Raw genomic sequence first — 25,500 nt, forward strand, 5'->3', positions numbered from 1 at the left:
AAAAAAAAAAATAGAATTTTACAACTTTTGACTAACACATTGCAGATTTTCTTCTAGGCTTTGTTGTCTGGTTTTAAGGATTTTTGTCCTGTCTTGAGCTGCCGACAGGTTCATGTACCTACTATTTGAACAGAATCCTAACCTGTTCCCTGGCTTTACGTTTTAAGCAAAGTTCCTTAACATTTCTTTGATTTATTAAAGCTAAAACTGCTTTTCTTGAAATTAAAAAATATATTTAAAAATATCTATTTAATGACCTCAGTCAGGTAACTACCTTATGGTTTATTCATTCTACTCAATGTTTCACACCGAAAGTCAGACATGTATTCACAGATATATATATATATACCAACTGAACTTGCTACTGAAAGTAGTTAGATTATTTAAGAAATGTTGTAACTCAATAAAATGTGAGGGGGAAAAACAAATATATTTAAAAATATCTATTTAATGACCTCAGTCAGGTAACTACCTTATGGTTTATTCATTCTACTCAATGTTTCACACCGAAAGTCAGACATGTATTCACAGATATATATATATATACCAACTGAACTTGCTACTGAAAGTAGTTAGATTATTTAAGAAATGTTGTAACTCAATAAAATGTGAGGGGGAAAAACGGATGGAAAACAGCTGTAGACACCTGAGATAGTGTGGGAGGAGGGTAGGAAATGGCAGAGGGTGAGAAATAGGGGTAAAATATATAATATACATAAAAATACATATGAAACTAGAAATGGAAAATTACTGACAATAACGTGTATGACTAAGCCATTATGCAGTATATTCTGGATGGGAAACCACATTTTATATGCTGTAACGATGCTCAGGGAATGAATGTAAATTAATTAATTTTTTAAAAAATATTTCAATAGAAAATCACAGTGCACTTGTCACTAGATTCTAGCTTTGTCCATATTTTTAGTTTAAGGTATTCTGTGAATCAATAAAATGTGGAAAAAGAATAAAAAATTATAAAAACCTAAATGCTAAGTGTGATCCTGAACTAAATCCTGGATTGGGGGTATGGTTATGGGAATAAAGCTATAAAGGATGTTACAGGTATAAGTAAAACCATTTGAGTAAGGACTGTGGATTAGATAACTAAAGTGTGGTTATAAAAGAAAAGCTTCTGGGGTCAGCAGGTGGTATGGTGGTTAAGGTGCTAGACTCCCACATAGCCAGTCATGGCTCTAGTCCCAGAACTGGCAGCTTGCTTTCTCACTCACTCTCTCTCTCTCTCTCTTTCTCTCTCCCCCTCTCCTTCTCTCTTCCTCTCTTTCTCTCTCTGGTGAGAGCATGCGCCCTGTGGCAAATGAAATTAAATAAATAATTCTTTAAAATTAAAAAAATTCTTCCTTTTAGGAAATATAAACATTTAGTGATAAAGGGATATGATGCTTCTAGCTTACTCTCTTATGGTTTGAAATAATATTCATATGTGTGTGTATATATATATACATATAATTATTAAATATATATATATATGAAAACAGAATGATAAAACAAATAGAAAAAAATGTAAATATGAGTAAAAAAAGATCAATTTCTTGTTCTATTTTTGCACTATTCTGTAAGTTTGGGATTATATCAAAATAAAAAGTTGCCCAAAACAAGTTTCCATCTTTTCACAGTATGAATTAAGTAACCTGATATTTCTCACAGTTTCTTCCACATAACACTAGTCCCAAAAGAAAATCCACAAGAAAAGTTGGTTCTGTAAGCAAATAAAATCAGGACCAGCCACTACCTGTGATGTTCCCCTCCCAGAGGATCACACTGTACAAGAACATATTAAAAGAAGAAATGGAGAAATCTCTTCCTGAGACAAAGACCTTCCTTTCCAATCACCAACCTTATTAACTATAAAACCTACCTATAACTTGTAAGTCCCTGCTTCCAGATGTCCTGCCTTTTTGGGCCAGACCAACGGAAACACTTTTCACTAAATTCCAAACTTTATCTCTCATTGTCAAAACCAAATAAAAGGAACCCCCATTTCTGAGCACTTGCCTCCTCCAGGCTGTTCACTCATATTCATGCTTAGAAATAAACCACATTGGGGGGGTCAGCAAGCAGTGTGGTGGTTAAGGGTGCTGCATTCCCACATGAGTGACTGTGGTTTGAGTTCTGAACCTGATGGCTTGCTTTCTCACTTTCCCTTTCTCTTTCTCTCTCTCGTCAAATTAAAAAATAATAATAACAAATGAAATTAAATAAATAACTTTTAAAAAAAGAAATAAACCACATTAATTATTAAAAAAAGAAAGAAAGATTTGGAGATACCCTGAAGACATCTGTTAAATTCAACACCTTCTGCGTTTTTGATGCCTAAGTTATTTTTTAGCTTTATGACAAATCAACAAAACTAGTACTCCAGAGAATGGGAGGCGCTGACTAGCTTGAAATATGGAGTAAAAAGCAGGCAAAGTCCAGGGCTTCTGATCCTGGAGTCCTACATTGAACTTTTGCCCAGGCATAGGCAAAATACAGGTTTTTACTGTGCCAACCAGCACCTCTGACAACTGAGCCTCACCTACAGCACTCTTCAATACAAAAGCAGCCACAACAAGGACACCAGAAGTATAACTCTGCTTCATAAGTATATTATTGTTTCGTACTTATTGCAAAGCATTCATCCTATTAGTGCATGTATCTCACCGTCCAAATAACCTAAACTCTTTGCTCAACAAGATTATTTCTTGGCCCAGCTACGGTGGCATGCTACTCTATGATGCTGTAGCCATATAGAAGACTGGAATGTGGCTCCATGCTTGACCTAAAGCACACCAAGAGTGCAACTGTGATCCTGGCTGGCCGGAAAGCTGGGGAGCAGACTGCGGTATGATGGGACCCTATCGACAAGACCTGACACACTCTCTCGTTCTCTCTCATTCTAAAGAAATAAAAAAAACGGGAACCAGCAATTAGCATAATGGCTATGTCGCTGGACTCCCACGTAGTTGACCGTGGTTCGTGTCCCGGACCCGGTGGCTTAAAACTCACGCCAGGCACGTGTGCGTGCGTGCCCAAGATCCCGAGAGGAGAATGGAGGAGAAGGGATTGCGGCGTGACCATCCCCCCTGGGGGGTGATTTCTCGCTTTCTGTCTCTATGTCTCTCTCTGTCTGTCTGGCGAGCACACGCGCCCTACAGTGAAAATCTCTCCAAAAAAAAAAAAAAGAAATAAAAAACCTTAAAATAAATAAATAAAAGATGATTTCTTGGGTTATTATATTCCCATGGTACCATGCCTAACTTACTACAGGTCACCAACAAATGTATGTTATTATATAGTAACTTAATCAATGAATAATTACCTCTGATCCAAGATATGATTTGCCCTGTATCAATTCAGGTGCTGCATAAGCAAGGCTCCCACAGCATGTCTGCAGATGGTAATCCTTGTTACCCTGTCAATAAGATAAAAACAAAACTTATTAAAGCCCTTAAGAGAGTTAAACCTTGCTAAACATTGTTTGAGCATAAGCAAAGAGAAGCTAGTTGAACTACCCCAAATCATAAGAGACTTTCGAGGCTGGTAGGTGACATCATGGTTAAGATGCTGGACTCCTATAAGGCTGACCAAGGTTCGAGTCCGAGACCTGGCAGCTTGCTTTCTCACTCACCCTCTCTCATCTCTCTCTCTCCAGTCAAATTAAAGAATAATAATAAACAATTTAAAAATTGGGGCCAGCAGGTGGCATGGTGGTTAAGAGCACTGGACTCCCACATGGCCAACTACAGTTTGAGTTCGGACCTGGCGGCTTGCTTTCTCACTTTCTCTCTCTCTCTCTCTCTCTCTCTCTCTCTTTCTCTCTCTCTCTGTCCCTCTCTGGTCAAATTAAAATAAATTTAAATTTTAAAATTGTTAATAAATAACTCTTTTAAAAAAGAATTTGAGAAATAACAATGATTTCTGCAGACAAACAAATATTCTGTATACATGCATGCACGCACGTGCAGTCTCTGCTTCTCTGGATTTTCAATACTGATTCAACTTGGCATAAACAAAATCTTTTCCCTCTCTGGCTCAATCAAGTCAGGTTCAGACTTCCCTAGAAACCATTCACATAGTAATCAGCCAAGCATACTTCCAAGCACCATATCTTCCCACCTCCAAGCACTCAAAGAAAAAATTATTTCTGGGACCAGCAGTTGGCGTAATGGCTATGTCGCTGGACACTCATTTAGTTGACTGCAGTTCGAGTCCCAGACCCAGTGGCTTAAACTCACGTTGGGCACGTGTGCGTGTGTGCCCAAGATCCCGAGAGGACAATGCAAAAGAAGGGATTGCGGCATGGCCATCCCCCCTTGGGGGGTGATTTCTTGCTTTCTGTCTCTCTGTCTGTCTCTGTCTTTCTGGTGAGCACACGTACCTTATAGCAAAAAAACCTCTCTAAAAAAAAAAAATAAAAGGATTATTTCTTTACTAGACTCTACCTCCAATAGTAAATCTTTTTTTTTTAATTGCCAACATGTGCACGAGTTTGCCAGGGACAGAGGGAGATAGAGAAAATACTTCCCTATGGAATGTGGTCGCATAACAATCTATTTTTCCATCCTGTCAGCATTTTGGCCATGCGCATGTAGCACATTTTCTCAAGTTACTGGGGCTAGGATTCAAACTGCAGTCGGGCACATGGGATCTGGCTCCCTGAAGCAGTAGGCTCAGGGCTGGCCCTCCAATATCAAATCTTTACAAATAGAAAAGAACTACTTTTCGTTAGAGAGATGCAAGCAATGTGGTACACACAACAATGCCTTGAGAGTCTGTTTTCTAAACTCAATTATAAGACAAATCGCCACCTTAACTTCCAGATCTATTAGAATGATAAATCTGCTCATCTTTCTATGTCCTCCTATGAAAACACTAAGAAAAAACAGAAATTATACTACTGGGGGCCAGCAGGTAGTGTGGTGGTTAAGGGTGCTGGACTCCCACAGGGACGACCGTGGTTCAAGTCCCAGACCTGGTGGCTTGCTTTTTCACTTTCTCTATGTCTCTCTCTCTCTCTCTCCCCTCTTTTTTGGTCAAATTAAAATAAATAAATACAGTTAAATAAAATAATTCTTAAAAAGAAAAAGGATACTACTGCCCAACACTGTATAGTTCTATAGCTGACAAAAGACTTGTGAAACTGTGAGATTTCTTTTACACATGACATAAAGTGCCCAGAGTGAGCTCCTCAGCAGAAGGCTGAGACGATTCTCTCCCAGGCGATCCTCACTTTCTTGGACAGTTTCTGTGTGAGTTCAAGATGTGGTAGGCATAAATAAAGGCTAACGAAGTCTGTCACAAACATTCCCCACTGCGGCCAGTGGTGAACATGACTTAAACACCAGTTTCTCTGTTCTAAGTATGATTTATCTTTTTGTGTCTGCCAGTCAAAACAAACAAACAAACAAAAACTATCTCCCAGCATTTGGTTCCCAGACACAAGGCTCCACTGATCACCTCTGAAGAGTCAAGGGAGGCAGAGGAGAACCAGAAAGAGTCAGACATTGAGCTGAAGAGGCATAATCAGTTTGCTGCACCTAGCTAATTTTGATTGGGGCAGGAAATAATCATGGGACTACAGGCCTGAGACAAGCCTGCAATTTCTAAATTCTTAATGAGTGTAGACAGCTCAATTTTAGAGACTGTGTGTACCATCATTAGAGAACTCAGGAGGAAGCCTCGAACAGGCAGCCACACAGGAGATCTGCTGTAGACTGCAGAGGTACAAAGTTCAAAGTCACCTCAAAACGAAGTTACATCGGAGAACAGCAGTACTTAACTATGGAATGTGAAGTAAGGAAACATAACAGTATAGATTTAGAAATGCCTATGGGCTTTTTCCTTTTTTTATAAGGAAAGATGACTGTCTCTCAAAATGTACCAAATTATTAGTTAGATAATCATTTAGATAACAAAGACTAGATTTGCACTGAATTAACTCCTATCTAAATGAACAAAGGCACCATCTAGTGACAACATGCTCAAACTGCAGGCATACGGTCACTTCTGTATTCATGCTATAGGGGCCTCAACGTCACCTAGGCACTGAAAATGCTCCCACAGCATATCCTTGGAGTCTTTAGCAGGACCAACCCAGGACATAGAAAAATAGCTCTCGATCATGGCTACATATTAGAATTATCTAGAGAACTTACTAAAATTACTAATGCTGAGCCAGATAGTGGCACAGCATCTGCAAGGATGACCCACATGAGAAGGTTCTAGATTCACATCTGGACACCATCTTGAGTAAACTGGGCATGTGCATGCCCATGACCTGTTGAAATGCTATCTCTATGATTCTTTCTCACTCTTTAAAACATAAATAAACTTAAAAAACAAAAATCACTGGTCTAGTGGTGGCACGGTAGTTACAGTGGCTAGAACCCACATGCCCAACTACACAGTCTGAGTTCCGAACCTGGCAGCTTGACAAACATGCTGGGCACATGTGTATACATGCCCAAAATCCTGAGAGGAGAATGAAGAAGGAACTGCAGCATGGCCATCCACCCAAGGGATGATGTCTCACTTTCTCTTTCTCTCTCTCTCCAACTCCAGCAAGCATATGTGCCCTATGGTAAAAATTTTAAAATTTAAAAATAAAAATAAAAATTATCCATGCAATGATGAAATTTAATATCCTTATCATGGATGCAACCAGGCTCAGCAAAGACTGGTGTGCCAGCCACTGTGCACAGCAGTAACACAATGTGCCACAATGCTAAAAGCACATGGGAAGGTCCCAGAGTTGTATCCTGAGGTCTCCCTGTACACATCAGGCACATGCACACATGTATGCTCATGATCCTGGCTGGTTGGGGGTGTTGGGGATGCATCACAGTATGACTCCCCTATTGGGGTGCTCTGTCTCTCTCTCATGGAAGAAAGAAACTTTTTAAAAAAGAGTACATGGAAATCAGTGCAAGATAATACATCAAGAGGTATATTAACGGGACCAGCCGTTAGCGTAATGGCTATGTCGCTGGACTCCCACGCAGTCGACCGTGGTTTGCGTCCTGGACATGGTGGCTTAAACTCACGCCGGGCACGTGTGCATGTGTGCCCAAGATCCCGAGAGGAGAATGGAGGAGAAGGGATTGCGGTGTAACCATCTCCCCTGGGGGGTGATTTCTCGCTTTCTGTCTCTCTCTGTCTGTCTGGCAAGCGCACACATCCTATAGCAAAAACCTCTCAAAAAAAAAAAAAAAAAAAAAGGGTATATTAACAAAGGAAATGAATACCTTTTTACTTGTGCACTTACCTTGGGTTTTGCACAGAGACCAAAGTCAATCAGCTTTAATTTATGACATTCATCAAACAACAAATTTTCCTAGAGAAAAAAATATTTTGATAACTGTATATAGACTTCCTTATACCAAATCCCACTTTTAGCCACTTCTAAAAATGATTTAAGGTTGTTTATATTAAAAGTCTTGGTTGGGGCCAGCAGGTAGCGTGGTGGTTAGGAGCGCTGGACTCCCACATGGCTGACCATGGTTGTTTTTTGATTCACTACCATTTAGGAATTGTGTAGCATATAAAGTACATGCTTATACTATGTATGTTTTAGGGATGTGCTAGCTGGGTGCTATGCCTGTATTATCTCATTGTATCCCCCTAACCACCCAGTGAGGGGGATCAATGGATCTTGATCCAATGGATGCTAAAACTTTCCACCTAATTTACTTGTAGTGGCAGAACTGGGTTTCAGGTTGAAGTTCTATATGTCCATTATCTATGGCCCTATTGTGCTCTTCTCATCAGAAGCACATCTAGGTATAAGACCATATGCATTACAATAGTTTTTCCTGCCATGATGTTGAATAATAAAGCTCTGGCTGCACCCTTGTTTAAGTAGAAGTGGAAGAAACATTTGATGTAATAAGTTTTGCTCTGCTTTTTAACTGATTTAAAATCAGTCAAGACAAATTGGAGATTTTAGTGAATGGTGAAATGATGCAGGTAAAGCAGAAAAAAATTAATTTGGAGGATCCAGAATTGGCTTCATACAGAGAAGTAATTATTTTCATTTTATAAATTAGTGGTTTAAAATTTTGGTAATACTCCTATTAGACTTATGTTTTACAGTAAGATATTTTTAAAATAAAGTTTGTTTTAGAATCCTCCAAAAAAAAAAAAAAAATTACCAAAAGCTAATCAAATAACAAGAAGCATAGAAGGGTAAATAGGATGAATGTTGAAAAGTTACTCTCAAGACACAATAGTATAAACCATTTTCTCTTTGGTGCTCTGAGGATCAACTAAAAGCAAACACACTTTGTGCCAAAGACAAGTTTAAATCAAAAGAGTGAGCTCAAATTGAAGAGCTGGGTATCAATAGATAAGAACTGATAAAAATAACTATGGTATCTTCTCAGACCAATTCCAGGCCCCTGATTTTTATATGATGTAACATTTAAATCAACACTCACCATCACCCACACTAGTCAGAGCCTGAAGACTTAATAGTATTTACATTTTTATTTTAATGTTAACCATAATGTTTGGTAGGCTGAGGCCACTTGGGAGGCCCAGGTTTGATTTTCTGCCAACCCTAAAAGCCAGGCACCAAGGTCACAGCTACTCGGGAGGCTGAGGCAAGAGGACTGTAACACTGCAAGACTCTGCCTTAAATTTAAATTTAAAAACTAAAAATTAAAAATGTAGAATCTGTCAATTTCACTAAACTATTCCCTCCAGAGAAATAAGGAATTAAAATAAAAAAGGGGCCAACCCGTGGCATGGTGCTTGAAGCAGCTAGATCCCACATAGCCAATGGCACAGTTCAAACCCTCAATCCAACAGCTTTAGAAACATGTTGGGCATGTGTGCGTGCATGCCCAAAATCCTAAAAAAATGGAGAGATGAGACAGAAGGGATTGTGGCACGACTATACCCAATCAGGAGTTATTTCTCAACCCTCCCTGTCCCTCAGTCTCCTGTTTCTCTCTGGTAAGCACTTGCACCCTCTGACAAAATTTAAAAAAAGGGGGAGGGGGAACCACGAGGTAGCATAATAGTTATATGGCTAGATTCCTACATAGTTGACTGTGGTTCGAGTCCCAAACCTGGCAGGACTTAAAATTCACACCAGGCACGTGGTGTATACATCCCCAAAATCCCAAGAGGAGATTGGAGGAAAAGGGATTGTGGAATGGCTGTTCTCCCTAGGGAGTGATTTCTTACTTTCTGTCTGTCTCTCTGACAACCACATACACTCTATAGCAAAAATCTCTCTCAAAAATAAATAAATAAATAAAGGAATATGGGGAATATGGGGTTAGGAAAAGAACACTGAATGAAAACACTCAAAGACACAGTATTTTCAAAGAAAATACTCTACACCCTTCTTCCCTAGAGATTAAAATCCTGATTATAAAAACATTTATGTCACATGCAACCAACATATAAATAAAATGCTAATCTACCCAAAAAACCTATTAAAAGTAAAAAAAGTATAGAAGGAAAAAGACAACGTGACAAATTCTGTCTGGAAACAAACAAACAAAAAAAAGCAAAACTAAAATAGACTCCTAAATGGAACATATGGAAACCTAAAAATAACATGTATTCAGTAAATGACATTGAGCTCTCACGTAAACATCTAACTGTGAAGCAGTCACTTACTGGTTTGAGGTCCCTGTGAGCGTAGCCCTGGCTGTGCACATAAGCAACTGCAGATACTATCTGACGGAAGACAACTCGGGCCTCCTCTTCTGATAGGCGATCCTGGGAAATTATGTAATCAAACAGCTCTCCTCCAGGGCAGTACTTCAACAGCAAAAGAGTCATAAAGATATTGTTACAACTTGCAAAAACTCCTTTCAGAGGATTTAAAATAAAAAAATTATACATAACTCAGATATACTATTAATTCATCTATACAGGCAAGGGAACTGAATGAGACCTAATCAAAAACACTCTCAGGACCCATCAAGTCAATAATTATTCCAGGAATGAGAGCAATAACTCTTTCATTGAACAGTTTTATTATCAGTAAACAGAAGTGGAACCAACTACCACTGTGATTTTAAAAAGCTCACTCAAGGTTTTATATTTTTATAGCAAAGTATTAAACCAATGCCCATTGTAATATACTCACATTTAGTAGTTAACTTAAATTAAAAATATATATATAGCAGTAATTATTGTTTCTTCATCACAAAGACATGTGATTTTCAAACTGTACTAGAAGGAGCCAAGCTCTACAGAAGTACCTCAGAAGCTGTGGGAGAATAAAGCTCTAGGCTTTCCATCTGTTCTGCAGATTAGCTCCATTTTTCTGTAAACTAGGTTTATATTTAAGATTTCATTTTATCTTAGCAATATTGATTAAGATTATAAGTGCATATAGCTTTCAACCTCATAGTTTCACTTTTTTTTTTCCTGTTTGCTAGGTTTTTGTCATAGAGCATGTGTACTCGCCAGAGAGGAAAAAGATGGACAGGTATAGAGAGAGGGAAAGTGAGAAATCACCCCCCTGGGGGATGGCCACACTGCAATCTTTTCTCCTCCATATGCCTCTCAGGATCTTAGGCATGCACGTCTGGTGTGATTTTCAAGCCACTGGGTCCAAGACTTGAACCATGATTGGCCATGTGGGAATCCAGGCACATTAATCACCATGCTGCATGCTGGTACCATAGTTTCACATTTAAGAATTTTTCCTTTAGAAGTACTCACATCAAAAACAATACACATTAAAGATTATTCACTGAAGTAGCACTCTTTGTAAAAGCAAAAGACTGGAAACAACTACCTAAATCTGTTTGGGCTGCTATAACTAAATACCTTATGCTAGGTAATTTCTTAACCCAGAAAATGCTTACTTAAAAGTTCTAGAGGTAGGGGCCAGCAGATGGCATGGTGGTTAAGGTACTGGACTCCCACATGGTTGACCGTGGTTCAATTCCCAGATCTGGAGGTTTGAAACTCAAGCTGGGCATGCATATGCATCCAAAATCCTGAGAGAAGAATGGAGAAGGGATTGTGGCATGGATGATTTCTTACTTTCTCTGTCTTTGTCTCTCTCTCTATCTCTGTCTTCCCAGCGAGCACAAGCACCCTATAGTAAAAAATCTCTCTTTAAAAAAAAAAAGTTCTAGAGGTGGGCTAGCAAGTGGCATAGTGGCTAAGGCACTGGATTCCCACATGGCCAACCACAGTTCAAGTCCCAGACCTGGCAGCTTGCTTTCTCACTTCTCTCTCTCTCTGGTAAGTAAATGTGCCCTATAGCAAATTAAATAATAATAATAAATAAAATTAAGTAAATAATTCTTTTAAAAAATAGTAAGTTCTAGAGGTTGGGAAATCCAAGATCAAGGTGTCAACTGATTCTGTGCCTGGTTAGAGCCCACTACCCACAGATGGTGTCTGCCGTGTGTCCTCATATGGCAAAGGAAACAACTAAGCTCCCTTAGCCTCTTTTATTTTTGTCTTTTCCTTCTTTTTTTTTATTTTTAAGTTTACTTCTTCAGAGACAGATTGGAAGGAGGAGGAAGAAAGAGAGACAAGCACCAACAGAATCATTATGCCACAATCCACCCCAGCCTAAGCCACCCAGAATCATGAGCACACATTCATACACCCAGTGTACCAGGAGGCCTCAGAACATAAACCTGGAACCATCTCACGTGGCCTTAGCCTTGTGAAGCGTTGTGTTTACCACTGCACCCCAGGAGTTGGTCCAAAGCTCTTTTTAAGAGCACGAGTCCCATCTAAAAGGGCTCTGCCATCATAAGCTAGCCCTCTCCTAAAGATTCTACCCCTTAATTTAATAACCAGCACATTGGGGATTAAGTTTCAACATACATCTTGGAGGACACCAACTTTCAGACCAGAACAACCCAAATACTCACCCTATATAAATTATGACATATAAAATAGAATTCTATAAAAGAGAATTCTGAAGCTCTTTACAAACTGATATAGAACAATCTCTACTATAAAATTTTTAAAAAGTTGCAAACAATTAATATGGTGACTTACAAAAGTATTAGGCTGAGCAAAAGAAGTCAGACACAAAGGTGCACAGGCTGTATGATTCATTTATATCAAGTTCTAGAGCAGGTAAAATTAATCTATGATGACAGAAATCAGACCAGTGGTTGCTGAGAAGGCCAGAACAGATGTAATTACAGGGATGAGCATTAAAGAGGCAGGAGAAAGCTTTATAGGATAATGGGAACATTTAACACCTTGACTAGGGTGCAAAATACATGGATATACACATTTGTCAAACTGTATACCTAATGTATACATTTTATTATATGTAAATTATGCTTCGAAAATAAAATTTTAAATGCTATCCAAAAATAATACATTAAAGAAAATGGCCAACTTCATGTTTTCAAATTAAAAAAATACAAAAGAAACAAAAAGACTTAAAATCTTGATGAATGGAAGTACGCACCGGATGTGCATGGTCTCTAAGTTAAAATGTTATGGGGGAGGGGCCAGCAGGTGGCGTGGTGGTTAAGGTGATTAAGGAACTGAACTCCCAAGTGGCTGTCCATGGTTTGAGTCCTGGACCTAGCGGCTTGCTTTCTCACTTTCCCTCCCTCTCTCTCTAGGCACATTTTAAAATAATAATAAATAATTATTTTTTAGTTAAAAAGTTGGGGTCAGCAGGTGGCATAGCGGTTAAGGCACTACCACAGAGCCGACCACAGTTCAAGTCCTAGACTTAGCAGCTTGCTTTCTCATTTTCTCTCTCCCTCTCTCTCTCTGTTGACTACAGCAAATTAAAATAGTAATAAATAAAAAATTAAATAAGTAACTCTTTAAAAAATATTGTGGGGGGGGGGGAAGGTGCAGAAGTAATATAGTTTGTGACTATTTGTGCAAGAGAAACCAGTAAGTACTGATACATACACACACATAACAATAAACACACACAGGACCAGCCTTGTGGCCTACTAGCTAAGGGATCCAGATTCTACATGGCTGACCATGTAGTCCACACCTGTCCCTGACAGCTTGAAAAACACACTGGTTGCAGTGTTACTATGTGCCCCAAATCCCAATGGGATAGAAAACTGGAGAAGGGACTGCAGTGCAACCACACTCAATTGAAGGATTCTTTCTCTCTCTTCCTATCTTTCTGTCCCTGGGGAGCACACAAATCCTCTGGCTACTGAAAATACAGAGACCAGCAGTTGGCATAATGGCTATGTCGCTGGACTACCATGTAGTAGACCACAGTTCAAGTCCTAGACCCAGTGGCTTAAATTCATGCCTGGCGCATATGCACGCGTGCTCAAGATCCTGAAAAGAGAATGGAGGAAAAGGGATTGTGGCACGGTTTCTCACTTTTTGTCTCTCTGTCTCTGTCTTTCTGGTGAGCGCACACACCCTACAGCAAAAACCTCTCTTAAATAAATAAATAAAACACATACACCTATAAAATTATATGTAGATAATAGGAGACAAAAAAAATAATAATAACAAGTAAATGACTCGGAAGAAAGAAAATCAGATGACCGGGATAGAGAGAGAGAGAACTTCATTTGTTAACATAAGCCCTTAATCGGAACCACCATCTTCCAGTAGTTAACCAAAATGACAAACCCAAAGGAAAAGAAGAGAGGCACCCAATATATGTTCTCTAGACCTTTTAGAAAACATGGAATTGTTCCTTTGGCAACATATATGCGAATCTACAAGAAAGGTGATATTGTAGACATTAAGGGAATGGGTACTGTTCAAAAAGGAATGCCCTACAAATGTTACCATGGCAAACTGGAAGAGTCTACAATGTTACCCAGCATGCTGTTGGCATTGTTGTAAACAAACAAGTTAAGGGCAAGGTTCTTGCCAAGAGAATCAATGTACATATTGAACATATTAAACATTCTAAGAGCAGAGATAGCTTCCTAAAACGTGTGAAGGAAAATGACCAGAAAAAGAAGGAAGCCAAAGAGAAAGGTACCTGGGTTCAACTAAAGTGCCAGCTTGCTCCACCCAGAGAAGCACACTTTGTGAGAACCAATGGAAAGGAGCCTGAGCTACTGGAACCTATTCCCTATGAATTCATGGCATGATGGGTGTTAAAAATAAACTAATCTGTGGTCTATAATATATATATATAATAAATATATATATGACCTTAATACCTTTAAAATTTTAGCTTAGGTTCATAGATGTTTGGGAATTTTTGTTTGTTAAAAATGTAAACTGATTGGGAACCAGCAGTTAGCGTAATGGCTATGTCGCTGGACTCCCACGTAGTCGACCACAGTTCAAGTCCCAGACCCAGTGGTTTAAACTCACGCCAGGCGCATGTGTGTGCGTGCCCAAGATCCCAAGAGGAGAATGGAGGAGAAGGGATTGCAGCGTGGCCATCCGCCCATGGGGATGATTTCTTGCTTTCTATCTCTGTCTCTCTCTGTCTTTCTGACGAGTGCATGTGCTCTATAGCAAAAACCTCTCAAAAAAAAAAAAAAAAGAAAAGAAAAGAAAAAAGAATTTAAACTGATCAAAAGGATCAGCTTTAAAAAAAAAGATTCAAAAGTCACCATTGCAGACAATGTGAGCAGATCCATTCTATAGCAGAGAAAATAGCTCCAGGGTCAAAACTTTCAACATTATGAATCTTAAAATTGCTATTAAAACAACGCTAATCTGTGAAGGGGCCGGCAGGTGGCATGGTGGTTAAGGGTGCTGGACTCCCACATGGCTGACCATGGTTTGAGTCCTGGACCCGGCAGCTTGCTTTCTCAGTTTCCCTCTCTCTTTCTCTCTCTGTCTCTGTCTCTGTCTCTCTCACTCACTTGCTCTGTCCCTCTCTGTTAAAATAAAAATAAAAATAAATAAATAAATTTAAGTAAAAATAATTCTTTAAAAAAAATGCTAGTCTGTGAAATGCTGTACAGTTACAAATCATGTGGCTGAGATTTAGAAAATTGAAGCAAGATGAATGATCTAAATTCTAAAGACTGTTAGACTGTTTCAAGTCAAAAAGGTCAGGTTAAAACTTGAAAAGGTTTGGTTGGCATAACACATGTACTGGACACTAACCATACGTTCTGAATTGAATTCTGTCCCGACTAAAGATATTTCAAGTCCTGGGAACCAGCAGTTAGCGTAATGGCTATGTTGTTGGACTCCCACATAGTCGACCACGGTTAGCATCCCGGACCCAGTGGCTTAAAACTCACGCAGGGCGCATGTGCGTGCATGCCCAAGATCCCGAGAGGAGAATGGAGAAGGGATTGCGGCGTGGCCATCCCCCCTGGGGGGTTGATTTCTCGCTTTCTGTCTCTATGTCTCTCTCTGTCTGTCTGGTGAGCGCACGCGCCCTATAGTGAAAATCTCTCCCCCCCAAAAAAAAGAAAAAAAAAAAAAAAGATATTTCAAGTCCTAACATCTGGTACCTATGAACATGACCCTACATATAAAGAGGGTTTTCACAGATGTAAATTATTAAGATGAGGTCATACTGGATTAGGGTGGTCTCTAATCCAATGACTTCAGTCCTTTTATAAAGAAGGAAATTTAGAGAGAGACAAAGACACACAGAGGAAAATACCACTTGAAAACAAGACTGAAGTGGTGCATCTACAAATCTGGAACAGCAAGGATTGGCAACAACCATCAGAAACTGAGAAACAGACATGGAACAGATCCTTCCTGAAAATGTCCAGAAGGAACCAACCTTGTCCACACCTTGATTTCAGATTTCGAGCCTCTAAAACTACAAGACAATAAAATTCTGTCATTTTAAGTCACCAAATTAATGTTAACTAGTTATGAAAAGCCTATGAATTAAATACGCCATATAAAATCTAAATGGTTCCTTTCCTCTAGAAACAAATTCTAACATATGCTACTCACTAAAACAAATTACCTCATTGGTGCTATACTAAAAGGGCTACATTCACAATATATGTCCAATTTATTTCATGTCTACTTGATCTAAATTGTTACAGCTCAAACTGAAACAGGTAAAGCCAATTAGCATATGTAACAATAAACTTTCAGGTAAGTTTCTCCTAACTTAACTGAAAAAGTACCCAAATGCTTTTCTGTCTCTGGAATATATACTAACCTCAAGAACCATGAATATCTTATTGGTTGTTTCTAGAACGTGGTAGAGTTGACATATATGCTGATGTCTGAGGTTTTTCAAAGCATCAATCTCTGTTTTGATCCGAGGCAAATCATTCTGGACAAAACATCAAATTGAATGAGCAGTAAGTTTATTTGGAAAGTGTTCATTAACATTAAGCATTAATATCAACAGTATTTTTGTCTTTTTTTAAATTTTGCAAGAGGATGCGTACACTCACCAGAGAAAAGTAAGAGGAGAAAGTAATAAAGAACTTCCCTATGGCAATGATCATTCCTTATCCGTTTCTTCTTTCAAAATTTTGGGCAGGCAGGCACATGCACCTGTTTTTTTTTTTTTTTTTTTGGAGAGGTTTTCGCTATAGGGCGCGTGCGCTCGCCAGACAGACAGAGAGAGACATAGAGACAGAAAGCAAGAAATCACCCCCCAGGGGGGATGGTCACGCCGCAATCCCTTCTCCTCCATTCTCCTCTCGGGATCTTGGGCATGCACGCACACACGCCCGGTGTGAGATTTAAGCCACCGGGTCCAAGACGCAAACCGCAGTCGACTACGTGGGAGTCCAGCGACATAGCCATTACGCTAACTGCTGGTTCCCACATGCACCTGTTTTTCAAGCCTCCAGGTCCAGGACTAGAACCATGCAGTCAGCTATGTGGGATCCAGTTACTTTAACTACCACACAACCAGCTGGCCCAATATCAACAATTTTAATACTAAGTAGAAAAAGTTATCAATAGCCTCAAAATAATTTATCCAGCAATACAAGAAAAAAAAAATTTATTTGCATATATATATAAGAAAAAGGCCTTGGGAACCAGCAGTTAGCATAATGGCTATGTCGCTGGGCTCCCACGTAGTCGACCGCAGTTCGCGTCCCGGACCCAGTGGCTTAAAACTCATGCTGGGCGCGTGTGCGTGCATGCCCAAAATCCCGAGAGGAGAATGGAGGAGAAGGGATTGCGGCATGACCATCCCCCCTGGGGGGTGATTTCTCACTTTCTGTCTCTATGTCTCTCTCTGTCTGTCTGGCGAGCGCACATGCCCTATAGCAAAAATCTCTCAAAAAAAAAAAAAAAAGAAAGAAAGAAAAAGGCCTTGAGGATTTTATGACAGACAAGTTCAAAGTGGGTCAATAGGACAATGTCCAGAAAAATTAAAGCAATCTCAGACTCCTTTAAAAGGTGAGCATTCTGGAACCAGCAGTAGGCATAATGGTTATGTCACTGGACTCCCCTGTAGTCGACCAGGTTTGAGTCCTGAACCCGATGGCTTAAACTCACACTGAGTGCATGTGCGTGTGCATGTGCGTGTGCGTGCATGCCCAAGATCCCGAAAGGAGAATAGAGGAGAAAGGATTGCAGCTTGGCCATCCCCCCAAGGGTGATTTCTCGCTTTCTGTCTCTCTGTCTCTGTCTCTCTTGCGAGCGCATGCACCCTATAGCAAAAACCTCTACCAAAAAAAAAAAAAAGAAAAAGGAAAAAAATTAAAAGGTGAACATTCCAAATAAGGAAAATGCCAGAAACAGTCATTGAATTATCATACCTGGATTACCACTTTCAGTCTCAACAATGCCCCTTAAAAAGTAAGCTGCACTAGGACCAGCCCTGTAGCACAGCAACTAGATATTACACAAAGGAAGATGGATTTCACACAGCAGACCAGGGTTCAAGTCTCACTCCTAGGGGCTTGAAAAACACACTGGGCACGTGTGTGTGTGTGCCCAAAATACCATTGGGATAAAGAAATGGAGAGGGGATTGTTACATGACCACACCACACTGGAGTGTTTTGCGTGCACACACATGTGTGTGAAAACTTGAAACAATCATAGAAAAATGAATGCTACTGGGGCCAGCAGGTGGTGTGGTGGTTAGGGGCATGGGACTCCCACATGGCCAACTGCGGTTTGAATCCCAGACCTGGAGTCTTGCTTTCTCATTTTCTCTCTGTCCTTCTCTGGTCAAATTAAAAGGAAGGAAGGAAGGAAGGAAGGAAGGGAGGGAAAGGAAAGGAGGAAGGAAGATAAAATAAAATAAAATAACTCTTTAAAAAGAAAATGAAGGCTACAGATTTGAAGTATGCACCATTGCTCTGCATTAAAATCCAAAGGACCAAGTAACCCCTTTCCCCCAATTACTTTTTAAAATCACAGATGAATACATTTTCCAAAAAGCTACAAAGTTATTATTCTAAGAGCAATAAATAGAACACTAGGGCAAATTTGGGTTTTAATTTAAAAAACTGATCTATAACTAGAACATTTTAAAAAAATTTAAACTTACCCCTAGTGCAGTTTTATCCATGATTTTTATAGCTACCATTTCTCCAGTAAGGATATGGCAGGCAAGTTTCACCTTTGCAAAGCCACCTAAGATAAAAAAAAATGTATTATAAAGGCGTAAGCAAGGATTCAGACACAAACATAAACTTTCAAAAGGCTCTGTTGAGTTATATTTTCCTAAAAGTTTGTGCCTTTTATCCTGTTGCTACAGAAGTGTAGTTATGACTCCTATCCTCTTCTCGCCCAACATCAAGCTGAAGACTTTTCCTACTATGACAGTGTATCTCTAATTTTGTGATAAGGAAGTAGGAAAATAGAATACAATTAACAAAGCAATTAAATTCACTTTATAATTAACAATGTTAAAACATAATACAAAGTTGTGAGATGGAAGACAGACTATACAAAACCTCCATTCAGTTTTAAAACTATAAAATAATCTTTCAAAAGTGGATCAAGGGAACCGGCAGTTAACGTAATGGCTATGTCGCTGGACTCCCACATAGTCGACCGCGGTTTGCATCCCAGACCTGGTGGCTTAAAACTCACGCCGGGCATGTGTGTGTGTGTGCCCAAGATCCCGAGAAGAGAATGGAGGAGAAGGGACTGCGGCGTGACCATCTCCCCTGGGGGGTGATTTCTCACTTTCTGTCTCTATGTCTCTGTCTGTCTGGCGAGCACACAAGCTCTATAGCAAAAAAAACTTCTCCAAAAAAAAAAAGGGGGGGGATCAAAAGCTGAATGCCTTCAATTAGGTATCTGAAATATTCAAATTTTCAAAAAGAAGCTCCTTTCCCATTTCAAGTAAGGATGATTCCTTTTTCCCAGGTGTTCAGGCCAAAAACCCTTGAAGGAACCATTCTTTGCCCTTCTCTTTAAAAAACCATATTCAACCCATCAACAAATGTCGTTATTTAAAAAAAAAAAAAATCAACGGTTTGGGACCAGAAGTTGGCGTAATGGCTATGTCACTGCACTCCCATGTAGTCAACTGCAGTTCGAGTCCCAGACCCAGTGGCTTAAAATCACACCAGCTGCGTGTGCATGCATGCCCAAGATCCCGAGAGGAGAATGGAGAAGGGACTACGGCATGGCATCCCCCCAGGGGGTGATTTCTCACTTTCTGTCTGTCTGTCTCTATCTTTATGGCAAGTGCGGGTATCCTATAGCAAAAACCTCTCCAGAAAAAAATTAATGATAATCAATGGTTACTTTGGGGGAAACGAAACAGGTACAGACTAGAAATGGTCTGTCTTGATCTAAGCAGGTAATATATGGGAGGGTAGGTGTTATGTAAAACTTGGTGGAAATTAGTGCACTTTGACTATTTAACTGTGTGTTATATAGATCAATAAATAAAAACACATAGACATGTGCATGCGTGCACATGAATGTACAGACTCCTATCCTTTTCACTACTTTCACTATCACCCTCATCTTTACACTATCATCTCTAGTATCACTCACCTGAATTACTGCTATAACTTCTTAATCTATCCCTGTTTCTGTCCTTGCCCTCCCCAATCTAATCTTTTGTCTCCCAAGTAGCCAGAATGACCCTGTGAAGAAAAGTCAGATCACTCTTCGGCTCAAACTTTGCAATGACTATTATTTAAAATAAAAGTCAAAGTCCTAGTCATGACCTACAAGGCCTCTCCTATTACTCTCTTCTCTCCTGGCTTTACTTCTTCCTACTGAAGCAGAAAAAAAGAATTTTAAAAACACTAAAATGAACAGACTAATAGGGGGCCAGCAGGTGGTGTGGTGGCTAAGGTGCTAGACTCCCACATGGCCAACTATGGTTCGAGTCCCACACCTGACGGCTTACTTTCTCACTTTCTCTCTCTCTCTGGTCAAACTAGAAATAATAATAAATAAGATAATTATTTAAAATGATATTTAAAAAAATTCATGTCTGTCCAAATAGACTCTATTTTCAAATAGTTAATCTAGCCTCTACCTCCAAGAAAAAAAAAAATGATTACCTGTTCCAATAGTTTCATATAATTCATAGTATTTGAGAAGTTCATCATAATCTTTCATTATCCTCCTAAAAGATTATTCAAAATTACAAAGAGAACCTGTAAGACAAAAATAGTACATGATCAATAAAAGAAATTTTACCAGATTATCTCCTCTATTCTTGTTACTGCAAATATAAATAAGTCTTTAGGTATATATTATAAATGATACTACAAAAACTGATTAGCCAAATTAAATAAAAACTGGATTCCTTACACCATACATAAAAACCAATTTCTGATGAAGATTTACAGATAAGCCTTTAAAACTTTCAAAAGAATACTATCATGGGACAAGCAGCCAAGAAGCATATGAAAAAATGCTCAACATCCCTCATCACGCCGGAGATGCAAATCAAAACTACACCTAACCATAGTCAGAATGCCAATGATTAAAAAAAAAAGATAAGTGATGTGGTGAAAGGGGAACCCTCCTACATTGTTGGTGAGAATGTAAATTGGCCCAGCCACTGTGGAGAACAATATGGAGGTTCCTCAAGACCTTGAAAGACAGCACTACCATGTGATCCAGCAATTCCACTCCTGGGTATCTACCCAAAGGATAGGAGAACACTCAGTGAGAAAGTGATTGTACAACTATATTTATTGCAGTGTGATTCACAATTGCTAAGACATGAAACCAACCCAAATGTCCACAAAGAGATGAATGGATTAAAAAAGTGTGGCACATACACTTTATGGAATACTATTCAGCCATAAAAAACAACAAGACACTGGCATTTGACAGAAAGTGGATGAACAATGAAGATATACCGTTGAATGAAATAAGTCAGGCTATGAAAGAGAGACACAGTATGTCTCCACTTAACATACACCGACTGTTTATACTCTGTGGTAGAAACTGAAAGACTAGAGGACATAAAAGCATTGAAAATTGTTATGGACACTGAGGACAAAGTGGAAGGAGACTGAGAGAGGGGAAGAGTACAGGAAGGGAAATCTGGGGAAAAATGGAGAAATAAGACATTCGTGGGACAGAGATATTGTTTGTTGACTGTTTATGTCGTGTACAGTATTCTCAACTCACCTGGTATGTGCCATCTACCATGTTGGGTAAAATCTCTACAATCTGAATGATGTATAGCAATTGAATGTATAAATAATAATAAATAATTCTTAAAAATAAAAAAAAAATTTAAAAAAAAACCATAAACAAAATAAAAGCAAATAGTCTGAGCCAGTCAGTGGCATGGTAATTAAGGCAGCTGGATCTCACATGGCTGGTTCAAGTATGCATGCATGCCCAAAATCCCAAGAGAAGAATGGAGGAGAAGGAATTTCGGCATGGCCACACTCCCTGGGGGTGAATCCTCACTCTCTAGTGAGAGCATATGCCCAACAGCAAAATAAATAAATAAATAAATGATTCTGATAAAATAAATAAATAATCAAAATGGGAAGAGGTTTTTTTTAAAAAAAAAGAATACTGTGGGAACCAGCAGTTAGCGTAATGGCTATGTCGCTGGACTCCCACGTAGTCGACCGCAGTTCACATCCCGGACCCGGTGGCTTAAAACTCATGCCAGGCGCGTGTGCGTGCATGCCCAAGATCCCGAGAGGAGAATGGAGGAGAAGGGATTGCAGCGTGACCATCCCCCTGGGGGGTGATTTCTCACTTTCTGTCTCTATGTCTCTCTCTGTCTGGCGAGCGCACGCGCCCTATAGCAAAAACCTCTCCAAAAAAAAAAAAAGAATACTGTCATGGGGCTGGCAGGTGTTGTGGGGGATAAAGGCGCTGGATTCCCACATTGCCGACCGCGGTTCAAGTCCCAGACCTGATGGCTCACTTGCCCTTTCTTTCTCTCTCTGTCTCTGGTCAAATTAAAAAATAATAATGATGACAAATGGAATTAAATAAATAATTCTTTAAAAAAATATTGTCATGACGTCAAAATAGGAGATAAAATCCCAACCATTAAAAAATTAATACACTAGGGGTTGGTGGGTAGCATGGTGGTTAAAGGTGCTGGACTCCCACATGGCCAACTACAGTTCGAGTCCTGGACCAAGTGGCTTGCTTTCTCAATTTCTTTCTCTCTCTCCCTCTCTCTCTCACTCTGTCCCTCTCTGGTCAAAATAAAAATAAATAAATACATACATACATAAATAAAGTTAAATCAAATCATTCTTTAAAAAAATATTTTTTGGAGAGGTTTTTGCTATAGGGTGCGTGTGCTTGCCAGAAAGACAGAGAGAGACAGAAAGCGAGAAATCGCCCCCTAGGGGGGATGGCCATGCTGCAATCCCTTCTCTTTCATTCTCCTCTTGGGATCTTGGGCACGCATACACATGCACCCGGCATGAGTTTAAGCCACCAGGTCCGGGACTCAAACCACGGTCAACTACATGGGAGTCCAGCGACATAGTCATTATGCCAACTGCTGGTCCCTAAATCAAATAACTCCTCAAAAAAAAAAAAATAATAATACACTAGGGACCAACAGGTGGCATGGAAGCTAAGGTGCTTGATCTCATATGGCTGACTACAGTTTGAGTCCCAGTGGCTTGAAAATCATGCTGGGGACAAGTGCATGCATGCATGCCCAAAAGCCTAAAAGAACAGAGAAGAAACTGCAGCGTGGCCAACTCCCCTGGGGATTTCTTACTTTCTCTGTCTCTCTCTGGGAAGCACAAGCACCCTATAGCAAACAAAAACAAACAAAAAAAAATTAATACACTAGACAATATTAAAATAAAGAACTTCCGCACATCCAAAAAATAGAATTTAAAAAAAAAAAAAAAGCAAGCAAGCAAGCAAGCAAGTCAGACCCAGGGGCAATAGTATAGTAGTAGTACAACACTATGCAATGCTGGAAACCATAGGAAAGACTGGGGTTTGGTTCCTGGGCAGATCCACATAGGGCAGGGACATGTGTGTATCTCCTAAACCAAGGCAAGACTGAAACTGTAAACCTTTTTTCTTTCTTCCACTTTCTCTAACTATTCCCTTTTCTCAAATTATACCATGTCTTTGGGTGGGCAACATCAATGTGGGCCACGAGAATGCATCGAACATCATTTCTGTTACTGAAACTGGTGCTTACATTATAAACTGCTATACTAAGAGCAGATTAAATTGATCTTTGAAATTTTGTGGATGTGGAACTTGTTCTAAACAAACCCCCCCAGGAGGGTGCATGTGTGAGAGAAAAGGGGAGAGAGGAAGAGGAGAGAGAGAACATGCCCAGTGGGGTGTGGTCATGGCCCAAACTGTTTCCTCCAATTCTTCATCCCATCAGGATTTGGGGCACACAGCTACCATTTTCTAAACCCCTGAGACTGGGACTTCAACGACAGTCAGCAGTCAATCAAGTAGGATCCAGCTTCCTACACACAGTGCTTAATCAGAGTGCTACAGGACCAGCCCCAAATATTCTTAAGTGTCCTGTTTATCCTCTAGAGTTTGGAAATACAGAACATAGGACTTTCCATTGGAGTAACCCAACTGTGCAGTTGCTAAAGGAATGAAAGAGCCTCTCTCAACTGTTAAGAGTAAAGACGGAAACTAGATCTCGATCAGACACCTGAGTATCCTTCTGGCTGTAAGTAGAAGAGTAACTGGGAGGAACAGCAGTTAGAGTAACGGCTATGTCGCTGAACTCCCATGTAGTCGTCCACTGTTTGAGTCCCGGATCCGGTGGCTTAAACTCAATCCGGGAGCATGTGAGTGCGTGCCCAAGATACTGAGAGGAGAATGGAGGAGAAGGGATTGCGGCATGGTCAGACCCCCCGGGGGGGGAGGCAGAGGAGTTCTCGTATTCTGTCTGTCTGTCTGTCTCTTTCTGGCGAGCGCACATGCCCTATAGCAAAAACCTCTACCAAAAAAAAGAGTAACTGGGGATATACATAATTATCTTGAAGTCTAAAGAAGCAAGAAATTGGCTAGACAATGGGAGGAGGTTTATGGTTAAATTATATAGAACAACAAATTTAGGGCATTCTACCTACTATAGAACACATTTATCCTATATAGTGAGCATGGTAAGGTTAATTTCACAGACGAAGTAGAATATACTGTATAGGGACCAGCAGTTAGCGTAATGGCTATGTTGCTGGACTCCCATGTAGTCGACCGCGGTTTGAGTACTGGACCTGGTGGCTTAAACTCACGCCGGGCGCGTGTGCATGCATGCCCAAGATCCTGAGAAGAGAATGGAGAAGGGATTACGGCGTGACCATCCCCCCTGGGGGGTGATTTCTCACTTCTGTCTCTCTGTCTCTCTCTATCTGTCTGCCGAACGCACGGGCCCTATAGCAAAAAAAAACTCTCCAAAAAAAGGAAAAAAAAAGAATATACTGTATAACAGCATAATGTGGCCTTGTAATACATTTAATTAACATCCTACCCTGCTCCCTCGCAGAGGCTTCTGTGAGCACCAACAAAGAGACAATCATTCCTAAGTTATTAAGGGATGGGGCCAGCAGGTGATTCAGTGGTTAAGGTGCTAGACTCCTACATGGCCAACCATGGTTAGAGTGCTGAAACTGGCAGCTTGCTTTCTCACTTTCCCTTTCTCTCTCTCTTTCTCTGTTCAAATTAAAAATAATAATGATAACAAATAAAATAAAAATAAATAATTATTTTAAAAAAAGGTATTAAGGGATCAATTTGCTCACAGTAGTTACACAGGAAGGACGGATTCACAGGTGAAACAAGCCCATGAAGGTGAGTGTCATCGTCTGGAGTAAGACTCAGGAGGCATTAACTCAAGAAAAAAAGCGTTTATTGTGGGGCCAGCAGGTGGTATAGAGGTTACATCACTGGACTCTCACATGGTCAACTATGGTGTGAATCTGGAGCCGATGCTGTGTGAGCGTGTTTAAGATCCCAGGAGGAGGGACCAGCAGATGGTGTAATGGTTACGTTGCTGGACTCCCACACAGTCAACCATGGTTAGAGTTCCAGATCTGGTGGCTTAAACTCTTAAACACACACCAGGCATGTGTGCGTGCATGCCCAAGATCTCGAGAGGAGAATGGAGGAGAAAGGATTGTGGCATGGCCATCCCCCCTCACTTTCTGTCTCTCTCTGTCTTTCCAGCAAGCAAATGCGCCCTATAGCAAAAGCTCTCAAAAAAAAAAAAAAAACCCCAGGAGGG

At 40.0% G+C, this 25,500-nt stretch overlaps 1 protein-coding gene across 2 annotated transcripts in view; it reads right to left on the reverse strand.

Annotated features, from left to right (window-relative positions):
- Positions 1 to 25,500, reverse strand: part of MELK (maternal embryonic leucine zipper kinase) — a 90,537-nt gene that overhangs the window by 64,284 nt on the left and 753 nt on the right. Inside the window, exons 2-7 of one of the 2 annotated variants that reach the window (XM_006143746.3) lie at positions 20,345 to 20,440; positions 18,361 to 18,446; positions 16,055 to 16,171; positions 9,634 to 9,777; positions 7,268 to 7,336; positions 3,323 to 3,415 (exon numbers count right to left, since the gene is read on the reverse strand). In XM_006143746.3, coding sequence (XP_006143808.1) covers positions 3,323 to 3,415; positions 7,268 to 7,336; positions 9,634 to 9,777; positions 16,055 to 16,171; positions 18,361 to 18,446; positions 20,345 to 20,402 — 567 coding nt within the window. In that variant the 5' untranslated portion in view covers positions 20,403 to 20,440. The remainder of the gene's footprint in view (positions 1 to 3,322; positions 3,416 to 7,267; positions 7,337 to 9,633; positions 9,778 to 16,054; positions 16,172 to 18,360; positions 18,447 to 20,344; positions 20,441 to 25,500) is intronic. The other variant, XM_006143747.3, reaches the window with a different exon arrangement.

Source organism: Tupaia chinensis, unplaced genomic scaffold (assembly GCF_000334495.1).
Source record: "Tupaia chinensis unplaced genomic scaffold, TupChi_1.0 Scaffold000104_1, whole genome shotgun sequence".
In the NCBI taxonomy this organism is placed as follows: Eukaryota; Metazoa; Chordata; class Mammalia; order Scandentia; family Tupaiidae; genus Tupaia; species Tupaia belangeri.